Source organism: Anas platyrhynchos, chromosome 10 (genome assembly GCF_047663525.1).
Source record: "Anas platyrhynchos isolate ZD024472 breed Pekin duck chromosome 10, IASCAAS_PekinDuck_T2T, whole genome shotgun sequence".
NCBI lineage: Eukaryota > Metazoa > Chordata > Aves > Anseriformes > Anatidae > Anas > Anas platyrhynchos.
The window spans coordinates 16,148,715-16,164,955 of NC_092596.1; the positions used below are offsets into that span (position 1 = coordinate 16,148,715).

A 16,241-nucleotide genomic window follows, 5' to 3' on the forward strand; every position below is an offset into this window, starting at 1 on the left:
GCATTAAACACCTTCTGTTGCACAGGTCTTGACCCGCTTGTCATCTTGCATCACCTGTGTTGCAGCAGCCTGGGTGCCAAGGCCAAAATGCGACTCAAGACTTAAACAAAGATGAGAGCCTTCCACATCTTCAGGGGCTTCCAGGTGTCCTTTCCTGCTGCTGAGAGCCTTTCCTGCCAAAGCCATGCCGCAGGGCTTGGTGCCTCCAGCTGGACCCAACATGTGAGCGCGAAAGCAACTGGTACCAGAGAAGAGCTCGCAGTGAACATCAGGAGCCCCTGCATGCCCCATCCCCTCCCTTGTGCCATCACAGACAACCCTGGCCGTTCCTTGGCCAAGGCAGATTCTGCATTGCGGTGTGGTTGAGGAAGAGCCACCTCCAATGGTTCCGGTGCAGCTCCCTCTGATCGCTGTAGGAGGACATGGCCCTGATTCTGTCATCAAGCTCACAGAGGGGACCTCAGGCACATCAGGATCAGCATCACAAGGAAAGATGATTTCTGCTTCACTTTCGGACCTGAATCCCCTGGGGCTCAGGAAAATGGAGGCTAATGCTTTTAGGGAGTAAGTGGTGACCTCAAGAGAGTTTAGGGGCAAAAGTCCCCTTACAGCAATGCTGCTGGCACACGGGTGGCAACCAAGGAAGGAAGACGCTGCTGAACGATGTTCTTATCTCTACATCTACTCAGTGCTACAGAAGGAACAAAACCTCTGTGTCTCAGCAAGAAGCACGTTTCCCATGAGGAAGATCAGACCAAGCGGTGCTGCAGTCGCCCCAGGTGCAGCGAGAGGCACCTCAGCCCCGCTGGCTGCGTGCAGCCGGGGGTGCGGAGCTTGGCCAGGCAGCCCAGGGGAAGAGCCGGGCACTTGGAGGAGAGTTTGGGAATCCAGGACTCTGCCAAAGGGAGATTACTGTTGTATTACTGCACTGGGACGTTCAAAACAGTATCTGACACAAATGCTGAAAGAGAAAAATTAATACACACATCACTGTGCTACAAAAGCTGCAGGCCTTTGAATTATATTCAATTTATTCTTCATGGTTATCTTCAAATGCACAGCTCTGATCTCCTCTCTAATCACATCATAGATAGGGTCAGAAAGGAAGCATGGAAAAATACAAAACAAACATAACACATCACATGTGTCTCAGAAGGTCTAAGGCACAAGAGAAACCAAAAGGCAGCATCTGGAAAGTTTTACTTTTATTTTTCTAAAATACAAATTTCTTTCTTGTGTTAGTAACTTTAATATGATAGGCCTAATGCATCCAATAAAGAGGAGGCACTGGCTACAGAATTCAAAATACTGAAAGTATTTTCTGGAAAGAAATTTATTCTGTTCTTCTACACTTTAGATATAACATTGAATCAAATTCATTAGTTATTATTTTTACATCAGAACCTTTAAAGATTGGGACTAATAAACTGGAACTTGAAAAGTTCTTAAAGTAAACTCCTATTAATGTGTAGATATGGATCCATAAAAAACATAACCAAGAATTTTATACACTTTATTAAAAGATCAAAAAATAAACAATAACAATATAGAAGTAACATACTAAAATGAGTAGCATTATGCACATTTCTAAAGCACGTACAAGCACTACAGCAATATAACGTGGCAAAAAGAAAAATAAATTCAAAGCGTACACCCTGTTGGTAGCAGTTGAGGGAATGAACTATTGTGTTATGGAACTGAAATATTGCATTAGCCTATGCCTGTCTGAATCTGATGATATTTTAATTTCTTACAATTCCACAGGGCTAACTGTAATTGTTTGTATATATTCTAAACTATACCATTAAATTGATTCCTAATGTTTCCCTTACTTTGTTTTACCAGAAATGCCTATGAAAAGAAGAATGTGCTTCAAATATCTACTTTACACAGTACAGTATAAGTGTTTTTATATATTTAAATTAAAAAATTGACAATTTAGAACATTCTCTGTTTGATTTGATTGCCTAAAATACAATTCTCTATTAAAAAAAAAAAGTGATCTGTTGTCAGGTGATATAATACGGAGCATGGGGAGTTTAGTTTCATTTTCATGATTTAAAATATAAATATAATTGAAAGAAAGCTAATTGTAAAGAAAAAAAATCCCATAATCCAATCTAAGAATGGTCTTATCATCCCCTCATCTGCTAGGATACAAAAGCCATGGCAACAAAATCATTTGGCTTCCACCACTATCAAATAGCATCTGTGTACAGTAATAAAGAACTGGAACCTTGTAATTCGGTGTCAGGTAATTCTCTCTGTTGTGTGTTTGGAAAGAATAACTTCATTTTATTTAATAGTTGTGTTATTTTGCATGTTTAAATATCCCATTTGAGAGGCATATAGAGTTATTTTTGATGATAGAGATGTCAGTAAAGATCACTAGCAAAGATTTTAGCAGTGTTGTCATGATCATACTCATATCCCAAGGAAGTTTTACCAGCTACGATTCATTTCGCATAGTGCAAAATATGTTTCTCTCAATCTTAGAAATGAGTAAGAGCTTGATTATAAAATTGATTACAGCAAAGGGAAGCCTTAATAGCACGGTGACTAGAATTTGCTGATTATTTCATACTAAAATCTAGGTTATTGTAACGCCCACAAAGAGACATCTGATTTTTTTTTCCCGCTGCTTTAAAGACACTGGGACCACATGATGCTCAGGTTCTGATTCATCAAACCACCTGTTTAAACAAACCACGTGGTGAAATACAGTCTGGGTAGGGGACATTTGTCAACGATGTCAAGAGAGCAATCTCTAAGACAGCCACCAGCAGCGGTGGCTGAAGAGCAGTTACCTGGCAGCAACACAACAGCCCCCAGCCCTGGGATGGGCAGGAAAGGCAGCCAGAGACACTGGGTGCCACCACCCACTGGCACTGTTCTGGGCGTTCAGCTCAGCAGGCTGAGCTGGGACCAGCCTTGTGGCAAAACCAGCAACCTTACCAAAGCGAATCTGAGGTTTGCATTTTGAAAATCAAACAAACAAACAAAACCCACAACTGTTTCCAACCAAAAACTAAGTGGGTCAGTACAGGCCCTCTAGCTTTTCCAAAAAACACTCAGTACTGCAGAGAATTGCCAGTACAACCAACAGAGCTGGAGTGGGAAGGGAATCAAGAGAGCCCAGGGACCCAGGGCTGCTGGGAATTAGGAATCTGCTGCAGGGGAAGGATATTTTACACCATTCATCTTCTGTTTTCTCTGTTACGACTAACATTTCATTAAGGAAAGCAACACGCTTAGCAGTGAACAAAAGGACAACCAGCTCCGCATATGAGAGCATCTCCTGGCTAGTAAGGGCACAGGTCTTTGCTTCTGATTCCTGACACTTGGCTGTGGGCTGCTTCGTGCTGTACAGAGGGCAGCCTGACAGCTCCAAAGAACCAGGGGCAGCCTTGGCTGGACAGGGAATGCACAGCCAGGTCCTCCTGGAAGTGCCAGTTCTCTCTGTTAAACTGTGACCAAATACAGGGAGATAAGTTCCAGAGCCATGCAGCCCTCAGCCACCGGGCAGCCCCATTCTACCCAGAAGATGCTTGAGGAGCACTGTGCTGCTGCTCAGGAGGCTGGGTGGGATGGTTGCACTCCCTTTGGATGGCAAGACAATAGGGCCTGTTAAACCCAGCCAGAAGAACCAAGCTGGCCACACTGCCACGATTAGCATTCACTTCCCTGCCCAGCATCCATCTAACTGCTTCCTCGTGGCAGGCAGCACTGTGCAGCACTGCTGTCTGACCAGGACCTTTGGCTCTCTCAGATGAACACTAAGGAAGGGGTACAGCAGGAGAAAACTATCCCAGGACAATATGAAACAGCTCCTCCACTGCTCACTGGTCACTTCAATTTGGTTAGCTTGCCCCAAAAGGTTTAGAAAAAGGAAAAAAAAAATCAGCAAATACAAAACAACCAAAACAAACAACAAACCAGCATGCTGCACCAGTTCAAACTCCCTCTGGGATTTAAAACACTTGCTGCAATGACAGCCACCTATAAGAGATAAACACTTCCAGCTAGAAATAGGATTAGGTGCTAGGAAAAACGTGTGTATGCTGTCACTGACTTATCAGTCCTAATAGGATTCACCGAGAATACAAAGCATCAGAAACATGACCTAGGGTGTGTTTGAAAATGTAGGCTGATTAAAAAAATCTTTGCTAGTGACCTTACTAATTAATTAAGCACTGTTTCCCATTTCTCTGTGCTGCAGGTTGGAGCTGACCTGTTATCAGTCTGCTGTATAATAAGCTATGGCAAACTACAAAGCTTTTACAACAGCAAAGCAACATCATGCTTTCAGATAAGTTTTATAGCAAAAAACTCCTCCTTTTCAAAGCCTTAGTAATACCTATCTCTTTTACAAACTTTTCCTGTATTATTACAGACTTTTTATATTCAAAATAAGTTCCAAGGATTTCTTTCGTGGACTATGTACATAAGTGCAAAAAAGGTGTGTCTCACACATTCGTACACTAACTGAATCAGTTTAACTGCAGCATATTTGTATCTTCAACACTGTTACAGGGTCATTCCACAATATTTTTTCTTATGTACAGTTTTTGCTAATATAAATTAGTATTAAAATAGTTACACGTTTAATTATTTAGCCCTGATCGTAACATAATCATGTGAGTGTTCAATTTCAGGAAAACAAAACAAACCAAAATTGCAAGCAGAGCTACAGTACTGAAACGGATTAATTCTGAATTCCCACAATGCAGGTGAACATGAAATGAAAGAAAGACCAGTCACTATGTCGTAAATACAGGCTGTCGTGTTTTCAAAGTTAAAATACTGTGGAATAACCCTTGCCACACAACAATTTCTACAAGCTATAAAACCTGACTCTAAATCCATGTGTTGTAAACTTCTTGACTGAAAAAGTGACATAAAGACACAAATTCAGCGTTCACATGGGACTTTGGGATTTTAAAAATATTCAATCATATCTTTATCTGACAGTATCGAACTGTACCTTTAACAAGCTCATACTGTTACACATCACTTTTAATTTACATGTGAAAATTTCACAAATAATGTATACAAAGGTAGCCATGTTGTAGTTTTGTTGCCATAGCAACAACAACTTAATATAATTAGTTAACAATGAATCTATCATTGTAGGAGTTACATACAAAGTTAATTTTGTTCTTAAACTGTAAACTATACAAACTAGTTATGGACTGTATTCTATACCTTACCATGCTTCAGTGTTGGTTTAGAATATAACTAAATGGGTTGAATACATGTAGTAAAAATTTTAAACTTTCTCTAACTCTCCTTCAAAATTAAATTCATTAGTTACTAAAGATATCAAAAAAGCAATAATGAAAACCTTAAAAACTAATGGTAAAGAAATGAAAATATATGACATGAATTAATGCGTTGTAGCCTAGTAACAATGTGTTGTAGCTATATTTACATTTGGATTAGGCTATCAACTATTTTTTTTTTTAATGTTATTACAGTCTTTAACATACAGTATATACTCTAAGGCCTTCAACAGGCACATGGTAAAATCAGGTCAATATCAAACTAAATCCATTCAACAGGAATGGGAAATTAGATTTTCCTCATAAATTTCACCTTTTTCAATTTTCATGTATGTGAAATGTACAAGGGATAAAAAAAAATGAGGACTCCAGTTTCTCAATCATTGTGTACTAGCATGTCCTAGAGCTACTCTACTGCGTTAGCAAGGAGTCTGCAAGGTGGAGAAGACATCTCATCAGACACACACGTCTCCTTATCCGACCCGATGCACCTTACAAGAGACACATACCCATCTCCATCGCTGCCTGTACGGTTTGCACAGCTCCAGCCGCTCAGGCGGGACTTTCGCCGTGGTCTGCAGCCGACTGCACGCTGGGAGGACCCCGCCGCAGGAATCCGGAGCTCCGCAGCCGCTGCTGGAGCCGTGGCAGGAGCACGGCGCTTGTGGTTTGCAGAGCGCGTGGCCAGCCCGCCCGCGCCACTGTTCATGAACACTCCGAGTGCAGTGCGAAATGACACGTATGGCAGAGAGGAAAAGTGCTTCAGAGTGTTCAGGAACGGGGCCGGCGCGGGCTGGCCAGGGAGGTAATGGTTTCTAGAACATCACGATGCAAAAATACAAAGTCAAAAATCATCAGCTAGAAACTTCCAACTAAAAAACACGGCTGATTGTGAAATCATGTTCCAAACTACTAAAAACACTGTATTTAACAAAAATAATCTTAATAGTTTTATGAATCCATTTTATTTTAAATCCCTCTTTTATTGTCTGCTTATGTTACAGTTTAGTAGTAGTACTTATTATTGAAACTACTAACAACCTTTTCGTGAAAATGATCAATCTCAGCTTTCATTTTCCCTCTGCATGACCCGTTTTATCCAAGTTTCAGCATTTCTTGCATATTGTTTGCATAAGGCTGAGAGAAATGGACAAAGAGAAATAACTTTGGATAAATAAAAAATATAGGTTCATGGAAAGTGGGAAGCTTATAAAAATGTCACTAAAATTATATTGATTTAAACAAACTTACATACATCTCTTGTCAAATAAAGGATGATATTCATGCTTTTATGACATTTGTTTAGAGTCACTAACTAGCTTGGTGACTTTGTAATAGTCTATTTAGGAAATTTATAGTCTGTCGACTGTTTTTTTTTCTTTCTTGAACAAAGAAAATTAGAGCAAGTCATTGCACAACTAGTTTAAATAGTGCTACCTCAAAATGGCATTTTTTGCCGAGATTGTTTTGAATTTGGTGAAGTTTAGTGCTTCAAGCTTTTCTTTCCTTAAACTCATTTACAAATTAACTCTAAATTTGCCAGCAATATAAAAACTGTTGTGGCACCTAATATAACTACCCTGAACATCCCTCATTGGACCTCTTTAATAAAAAATAATCCTTAAACGTTTTTTTTTCAGTGCTTTAAATGTGACGTGAAAACAGCTGTATTCTAGGTTTACATTCTATGCACATCTATGCCAGATGTTTAAGTAGATAAATAAAATAGGAGGTTACATCAAAGTGTCAAGATATACAAAAATCCATTTAGCACTGAAAAAGTTCCAACCTCCTTTAACTCATAAAGCCATACAAGCTTGAATGCATCCTTTCTGGCTTAAGAAGATCAGCTCTGTTCTTTGTTGAGGCACTGGCACAGGTTGTGCAAAACCCATTTTGATACACAAATAATTTCAAACAGGAAGTACTCAAATCCACTTTTTCCACTAACAATGTTATGGTTTTGGGAAACAGAAACTCAGTGGTTAAAAGAACAGGTATGTGGTAGCCAATATAAATGAGAGTCACTAATTTCAGGCAACACCATCTTGCTTTTGAATGGTGATGACTGGGAAACATCTACAGACACAAGTGACTGTCAAAACACGAGGTTCATGATTAAGGGTTAGGGGTGTGTGTTTTTTTCCCCTCTTTCAGGGTTTGGTTCAAAGCCTGCTGAAATGAATAGAAAGATCCCTTCTGGCTCAAGGCCTTTTTGAGCTGGACTCTTCAAAGGTTCTTGCCATGAATAAATTGCCACAAGCAGCTGATCAGAGCCTCATCAGTGACAAACCTGTTGTGCTCCACACGGCCCTTTATCACTTGTGGTCCATGTAGGTACGTGTCTATCAATGTATCTGTGCCCCTACTGGAGGAGAGGGGGGCAAGGAAATTCTCTAACCAAGGCCAAGGAACTTGGAAAAGAAAATATAACCTGTTTGTCAGAGTTTGGCACTCTACAAGACCACTGTGAATTCAGGGAGGCAGGACACTAGGAATTTGTCTCTTGCTTGTATTTAATAATGACTGTCTTTCTCCTAGCACTTGATACATTTATGGAGTTCGTGGATTTACAGGAGCAAATCCATTTCTTCCATAATGCCAGTGATACTACACAGCTATGACAGGGATGAATATAGCTGCATTGTTGAACTAAAATGCATTCTGTGTAGCCAGATTGTTCAGCAAGGCAGCACGACACCAGGCTGTGCTGCCCAGCATGCTCAGCTGGAAGCTGTTTTATTCATGCGCTTGATGAGGAGGTATTGAAAACTAGCCCTTGGTTGTGACAAACGTTGGTCTTGATCAAGTTGAAGGTGCCAAAATACATCCACTGACCTACAAGAACCCCATTAAAAAGAATGTTTATGTATGGTAGAAAGCTTATGCTTTGATTTTTTTTTTCTGGTTTGTTACTGCTGTGTTTGCTTTAAAGGGCCAGAGATCTTGGGAAAAGTCACCGAATCATGAACAATGGTGATTAAAGAATTGGTGCATGCTGACAAAATTTCAAAGAGCCACAGAGGATTTCAGGTGGAAATGTTTCAGCATGCCTAGAGAAAACAAGCCCAGTCTTCATGGTATTACCCAGCTTGGGCTATGTCATGATTATGGGCCTGCTCCAGCTACATGTTTTATAGCTAACAGTTGGCATTTGTTTCTCTCCAATGCAAATGCATCTTTGCCCAACTGAAGCCATCTTACTTATCCACATGTTGTTTTTTTTCACTGCACCATGAAAACAGCAAGAAAGATTGTGCGCCGTTTGCAGCTGAGAATGCACTTCAACGTACAACAGAACTGCAGAAATTCCTTGATGCTTACCATAATCTGAGCAAATCTTTCTTATCCCCTTACTGAGATTGGGTTTTTGTGTTTTTCTTTTTTCTTCAGTTTCCAAAATAAGCTCACTGTATTTAAAGAAATACCCTGAACTGGACTAAAATGACAGCTGTCCTTTTATATTGTTTGTACTAAAAATTTGGAGACTCTGCTTGAAGGCAAATTTTCCATGATAAAAGGAGCATTTAACACAAGCAACTCTAGCTGACATTAACTGCAAAATCCAGAAAAGGGCAGAACATTCCTGCGTCGTGTTTTTCAAGCACATAATTCCTGTTTCCCACAATAACATTTTTAGTAAAAAACAAACAAAACCCCATAAAACCTACAGTATATGAAAACTTAAGACATAACAATAATGAAAAAATGGTATTGAGTATACTTGATAATGATGTACACTTTAAAACAAATCAATAGACTATGATGTAAACAAAACAGTAAGATAACACTTTAAAAACAAGACAAACATTTATCCATCGATAGTATACAGTAAACCAACAGTCCGCTGTGCAGATGCACTTATCAGGATGGTAGTCATAAAATGATTAAGTGTGTTAAAGTAATGTGTTATAAAAGTCTATTATAATTTTCTACTTGTATATCTCATATAACAGAGCGCTGTTTGTTAATTGTTTCTATAGTGCTTTTTTTTTCTTTTTTTTTCTTTTTTTCCTTTTTTTTTTTTGACATTCCCATTGATCAGTTTTTGGTTAACATGTAGGCTGCAACAGGCTTACTGTAGAGGTGGTAGAGAACGATAGAAGGGAAGAGGGAATATATACAGAAAGGCCATGCGCAGCTTCCCACCAAGAAGTCCTGGTGCTCCATAATTTTACGGTTCAGAATTTCAACATGGTCTGCTGCAGGAGAAAGAAAAAAAGAACAAAGTAAGAATGTGAAGCTAGCTATATATTTTCTTCAATAAAGTCATCCTACTAAGATACATCTACACCCCCACTGCATTGCCCAACAGGTTGCCATTTGTATGTTGTGGAGAGACAATGTTTTATTCTCTCAATTTTGATGTAGGATGAAACTACTAATAACACACTTGGCATCCTCTTTAGTCTGCACTTAAGGCTTTCCATTTTCAGTGTGCTTCACACATGCTGAAAAAACAATTTAAGAAATAGGGAGGTGGGAGAATAACAGCTCCATTTGTGAGACAAGAAGGCAGGTGGAGAGTGACTAATGAGAGGACCGGAGGAATCCCTGACCACTGTTGGCTCCTATTTCCTTTGAAGGCAGCCACATATATTCACATTAAAATCTAATCCTAGGGAGCCAAATATGAATCAGGCTCAGAGACAAAATATGAACATACAAACCCTGTGCCCAGGTTACCCTCTTCTGCAAGCAAATCTCCTCTCCTTGGATAGACTTGTGAAAATCCTCCCTGTAAAGAGCTAGGCTAGTCAGCCTGGCTACCAGGACCTTGTCAACCATGAAGAAAAAGAACAACATCTGCCAGAGCAGCAAGTATTTCTATAACAGAACTCCTACTCACAGCAGCTTTGGGAATTCACCCCTTGGCACTGAGAAATGTCAGTGAAGATCCTTATCTGGCAAAAAAAAAAAACTGAGCACATGCACAACTTCACATGCTTGGGTGGCAGCATGAAACGACGTGTGCTTGGGAGATTTGCTGGCCTTTAGTTTATACATGGATATGGTAGGAAACAACACAGATATGGGATCAAAATACAAGGGCTCCTGACAGTGGGGGAAATAGCCCTTTTCTACCAGTCTATGAAGGGGGTTTACACCCTGCAGCTGTGAGATGTTGAGAAGCCAAGAGCTTCTGGCAGACTGGTGGGTCATACACATGGTCATACACATCTGTCTGTGGTTTAGGAGAGCAGTACATTGCATAATGCAGAACATTTTCAACTGACAGGGATACCTCAGTGTTCACCCCTAGACTAACAGGGGTCGACAGCCACAGTTAGCTGGCCATTTATACATACAACAGCTTATTTAGGTCACCAGAGATAAGGGCCACCACCAACATGAGTAACTTCTGTCATTTGCTAAAGATATAATTAGAGAATTGCTTGCCAAATTAATTTCCAGCATTTAAGTACTTGCCTGTAAATGTGACCTATGGAAGAAATAGGTTGCCTATCTGTGCACGCTAAATGGCCTGCATTGGGAAAATCTGGTGATTTCCTGTTGAAGTGGCTGAACTACTCTTTTGTGTCTTGGGGTGAAAAATACAGCGATGAACTAAAAGCCCCAAGGGATTTTCTCTTACGAACATTAGCTAATGTTTACAAATAAAAGCAATGGAAAAATGACTGCTGCTAAGGCCTTAAATCACTCAAAGTCAAAGAAAAGGACAAACAACTTTGTTATTCACATTCAGAGAAACCCAGCAGCCTAGGGAAGCCCAGGATTTCCATGTAGTGTGAAGAATACTGCTTGTGGCATTCATCTTAAAGATGTATGAGGATCTCTAAAGCAAATTGTCATGGGCCAGGCCCCTACTGCAGTTAACAGCAGATCTGTGCCCATACCGAGCCAGTCCTGCTGAGGCACAGCAGCTGCTGATGACCCAGACCTGCTTACCCCAGGAAAAGGAAAATTCCGCTAACAGCAAAACAGAAGTTTCCCCTTTTCAGCTGACTCATTACCAGAGCAGTCTTTACCATCCATAGCACAACCCCCTGAGGCACCTACAGGCACCTGGGAGCTGTGCAGAGCAAGAGTTACGTGTAAACACAACTGCCAGACTCAGGGGGATGCAAGACAGGAGGCTATGAATACCATGAAACAGGTATTTTAGACACAACAAAACATGGCTTGTTGTAAACTACAAGGCTGGTCCATATCTGTGCTTCAGCTGCTGAATTTCTTGTCGACTTGGCAGAGAGCAAAGCCAGCAGGGTCCTGCAGGCTCAGTCCCTCTGCCCAAACCAGCCCCTTTTGGGGGATGCAGTGCCCTTGTATAAAGTACTCCGCCGTAAAGAGAAATACCAAAAAGCAACTTACTGTTCTATCGGGAACTTCTACATCTGTGAAACAAACATGCTGCTACTCAGTTCATCTACTGATAACTGGGATATCTACAGCAAAACAAACAAAGAACACAACACATTAAAACATTGCCTTGAGAAAAGTCTCTTCATTCTGTCTTCAGTTTCACGTTAGTAAGTACATCAGTGTCTTATAAAACACAATCCATTCCCAAGCTGTCTTTATTTTGCCACACATTAAGTACAACACAGTTGCATCACTATGGATGCCTCGTGGAGTGGTGGTAATTTTACTGGGATTTTAACTCCATGGACTACAAGTAAGACAAAATGCCCTGAAGCTAGCTGGCTGAAACATAAGGAGTGTAACTTTGTCCAGACTCATACAGCCACAGAGCAACACTGCACAGAAATCTCTGCTTTCTTCTCATGACTGATACAAGTATGAGTAAGACCTTCTCTGCCTGAAAATTACAACAAAGCACACAAAAAGAATAGCAATACCTACTGCAAGCAGTAAAAAACTGCTGAGGACTTATGCAGGCAAAACTTCTGAAAGCTTTATGACCTTGCACTAGCAAAAGACTACAGGATACCCCCTGAGATAACGCTGGCGTTCAGCATGCCCAATAGCATCCTATTGAATAAAGTGATACCCCATTTTCTTTGCTACAGCTCTAAACCTGAGAGCAGGACAAAGAACTAAAAAAATGCTACAAGTGGTATTGGGGAGTGGTGGGGAAAGCACTTGAAATTTCTCTGGTCTAACTGGGAAAAGTTGTGGCACACCAAATTATCAGGAAGCATCACTAGGACAGATTGTGCATATACAGTTCAGGACTGGTGCGGAAGCAGCCATCACAACTCAGTATCTTCAGAGGAAAGTTTTGGAGAGAATTATGGCTTGGCAGACATGCATGAAGTCCTGTACACTTATGGCAGTGCTACAACGGCACGTACTGCACATCCAGAGTAATTTCTGTAGGGATGGGTGACATGTTACTGATGGAAATAAGCTTCAGACTTCATTGCCTCACTCCCATTTTTCATTTTTTTTGGGGGGAGTGGGGAGATTGTTTTCAGAGCCCAATCTTGCACTGGGGCAGACCTCCTTGTATTCCCACTTCCACTTTCCAGCCAGGAGAGGACATGCCAAAATACCACAGGGAAGGATGCTCGGGGTGGTATTTCTGCTTGAGACTGAAAGCAGAAGTGCTGCAGGTCTAATGCGACAGCATCGTCAGGAGTTTTACAGCCTGTTTTTTTTTCAGGACCCGGGGTTTTTGGAGAAGCCGGACACGCTGCCAGAGAAGCGCCCAGACCTCCGGGAGCCCACACACCCCTGAGGATCGCCCATCCCTACGCTCCGGCTGGGTTAGACACCGCAGCAGGACCAGCACCGGTGCCCCCTCACCGATCCCCAGACACACACACACACGCACACACACACACGCACACGCTGCCTCTGCACGCCCGAGCCTGCGCCGAGCCGAGCGGGACCCGGAGGCGCTCGGCACCGCGCAGGATCCGGCCCTCGCCCGGTCCTCGAGATCTGAACACGTGAAAGAAAGCCATTGAAAGGGCCAAACCTGATTGGCGGTAGCTGTTGCAGCGAAGGGGACGCTGGTGGCAGGAGTTGTTGCTGCAGACACAGTGGTGGGCGTAGCACCGTGCATCATGGGCACTTTCGGAAGGGAACCATGGAAGCGACATACGGGAGGGTGGAGCGTATTTTTTTTTTTATATGTAACCATGGCAACATGTGGTGGATTTGGGGGCGTGGCAGGAATCACAGCAACAAGCCATGTGACATCGTCATGAAGGACACATCGGGGCGCAGCATGCAATCACAGTGCAAAGCAAGACAGCGTTGGGAAAAAAAATAAACAAGAGAGAAGGGGAAAAGCCAATTACAATTATAATTAAGGAAAAAACCAAAACATTCTCAACACTTAGTACATTTATAAGCAGAACAATGATGTATTAGACTCCGAGGGCCAAATTTCCAAAGGGGGGGAGGGCGGGTGTGCTAGCAAAAGCCCACGTCAGCTCGCACCCGTGGGGAGTTAGACACAGCCAGTGCACGTTCCTTTGGGTGGGGACATTTTGGCAAGCGCACCCTCCCACCCGCCTTGGAAAGCTCATCCCCTTCCCTCCCCTCCCCGTCCCCGCCAGGAACCAGAGGTACATGATGCACTTTGCAGCGAGCCGCTGGCAGGGCCCATTTCACGGCTACGATCTCGCCGGGCCAGCAGCCGCAGAGCGGCTCTTCAACCGGGTTTTCTCGCCTCTCTCTAGCGGGGACGTTTCGGCACAGTACAGGGGTGAAGGCACTGCAGACGAGCGGCTAGCAGCCCGAGCTCTCTCCGCACAAATCCAGCGTGCTTCCTTTCCGCTCTAATTCTAGAGGATTTGGCAAAATTCCCTCCTTGCGAGGTAGGAGGGAATAGAAAGGGGAGGAGGCCGAGTGGGAGAAATTCACGAATGCATTCAAACGGTCACAACTCGCAGGAAGAGCATCTGAAAGGACAACGCAGCAGCAGGGAGCTCGGCAGCCTTTCGAAGCTGCACTTCCCATGGAGCGCGGAGCTGGAGGGGATGCTCTTGGGGTGCACAGAGCCACCCCCCAAACCCACGGGAGGATGGGGAGGATGCTGCCCTGGATCACTCCAACCTGCAGCCACTGATTTCTCCTCCTGGCCAGGAAAGAGCTGGGCGCAGAGCAGCAGACAGCAGTGAACTTTTTGGCACCAAAACCCTGGAGACACACCTGGCCTTCCACAGGGACAGTTCAGAGGCTACTGCGGTCACCCAGGTATATCCACAGCCATAGCTTGTCTGTGTGTGCTCCCACCCAGCCCATCTCAGCACAGACATAGGATTCAGCAAAGTCCACCAGGAGTGGGAGCTGGGGCCTGCAGGAGCGATGGCAGGGTTCAGCAGCAGGATAACCCTGTGCCCACAGGGCCTCCTGCCCCGCAGGATCACCCTCAGGTGGATAAAGCAGCCTGGAGGGATGGGGATGTTCAAGAGCAGAGTGCTCAGCCATTTCTGCCAAAGCTGCTGGCTTTCAGGCTACCCCAAATGGTTCCCTGGAGGCCCTGCTCTATTCCCTCCCCAAAGCTCCTGCTCCCCTCTTTCTCACTCTGGCTGAAGCAGGTGCGCTCCTGGATGGCTGCAGTCTTTATAACCTTGACTGGAGGATGAAATCTCAGCTTTCACCCATCCTGCTGTACCCAGCAGCCATAGAGAGAGGGGAGGGTCCCTCAAAGACCCACACAGGTTCCTAGCATATGCCGGATCCTGAGACTCTATGTTAGCAGCAGAGAGCATGTTCTCAGCCTCACTGCATCCCTGGTACCTCCTCACAGCAACTTGTACCTGCACAGCTGACAATTTACTAAAGAGATGAATCTTCAGCTGGTCCACAGTTTAAGCTCTTCTTCACTCACTGTACAAAAGCAGCACCCTGCTCTGGTAAAGGGGCTGACCTTGGATACATTCCTTCTTAAAGCCTTCATTAAAACAGTCTCTTAAAATGTCCTCAGAAGGACGACCAAAAATCTGAATGCTAATACACCTGATACAAAAATAATAAACCAAGAGTAACCTCCCATTGATATTTCTTTTGTTGGATGACTTAAATGGGTTATAAAGACATTTAGGTTGACAGATTTTTGTCTCTGCAGCAGAACTAAATAGGGGTGGGAATGCATCGCCTTGGATTCTCATATTAGTCACACAAAACACTGCACTGCACAGAAATTAAAAGGGATACAACCATTTAAGCCTCAAAGAAGACAGCGGATAGACAGTCACACCACTCAGCCACCCAGGTTCTCACTGATGCATACTAATTTGCTGTCTCTTTCAGATTAGGAAAAGTTGAGAAGTTTGTGTAGAAAAACCTACCAACGCTTGCAGTGGGTGTCATGCACAGAACTGACCCTGCACACCATGCATTGAAGCGTGGAAAGATGAACAAAAGGGATATTTCATTAGTGAAGCTTCAGTGTTAGAAATCACTTTAACTAAAAAGCAGGTATTCTCTTTGCAGCATTCAATATTTAAGCACATGCAAAACAGATTCTGCATGTTGATACATAGATAGTTTAAACTCAGTTTTAAGAGAACATAGCAAACCAAATTAATTCTTGAATTCTTGGGTAGTAGAAAAAGTATTTCTTCTCCAACCCTGGTATTAGGTGATGTGATCTATCCGACAAATCAGGGCTGTTTGGTGGTTTTTGTTTTTTTTGGTATCAAGTGTGTTGATTTTTTTCTGATGATGTCAACAGACAAGTTTGCTTTATAGGAAAAACACACTCATGTTAAAACCAATTTTCTAAAAACAATTTACTCCTGAAAGCAAGGATTGGGATTCAAAGTCTCTAGTTTAAACTGAAAGAGGCAGTTGCTTTTAGATTTGAAACAGTTGCAGTTCTGACACCACTCTGAATATTCACTCTGACTCCCCCTGGCTCGATGGGAAACCATGATGCTGATCTCTCAATAACTGCAAAGGCGAAATTAACAAAAACAACCACTCACTTCCACTCCCAGCCATGTGAGTTGTTACATGCCACCTCTCTGCTTTGCTTTCAAGAGTGCTGCAAAGGCTTAGATCAGATTTTCAGCCTGA

At 42.7% G+C, this 16,241-nt stretch overlaps 1 protein-coding gene across 14 annotated transcripts in view; it reads right to left on the reverse strand.

Annotated features, from left to right (window-relative positions):
* Positions 1–1,188: 1,188 nt before the first annotated feature.
* The window catches only part of MBNL3 (muscleblind like splicing regulator 3), a 98,680-nt gene continuing 83,627 nt past the window's right edge, over positions 1,189–16,241 (reverse strand). For 7 of the 14 annotated variants that reach the window (XM_038184674.2, XM_027465344.3, XM_072042999.1 and 4 more), the window contains 4 exons: positions 15,512–15,547; positions 13,189–13,283; positions 11,616–11,689; positions 1,189–9,484 (listed from right to left, as the gene is read on the reverse strand). In XM_038184674.2, the coding sequence (XP_038040602.1) occupies positions 11,633–11,689; positions 13,189–13,283; positions 15,512–15,547 (188 nt within the window). In that variant the 3' untranslated portion in view covers positions 1,189–9,484; positions 11,616–11,632. The remainder of the gene's footprint in view (positions 9,485–11,615; positions 11,690–13,188; positions 13,284–15,511; positions 15,548–16,241) is intronic. The other 7 variants (XM_072042995.1, XM_038184672.2, XM_072042996.1 and 4 more) reach the window with 5 other exon arrangements.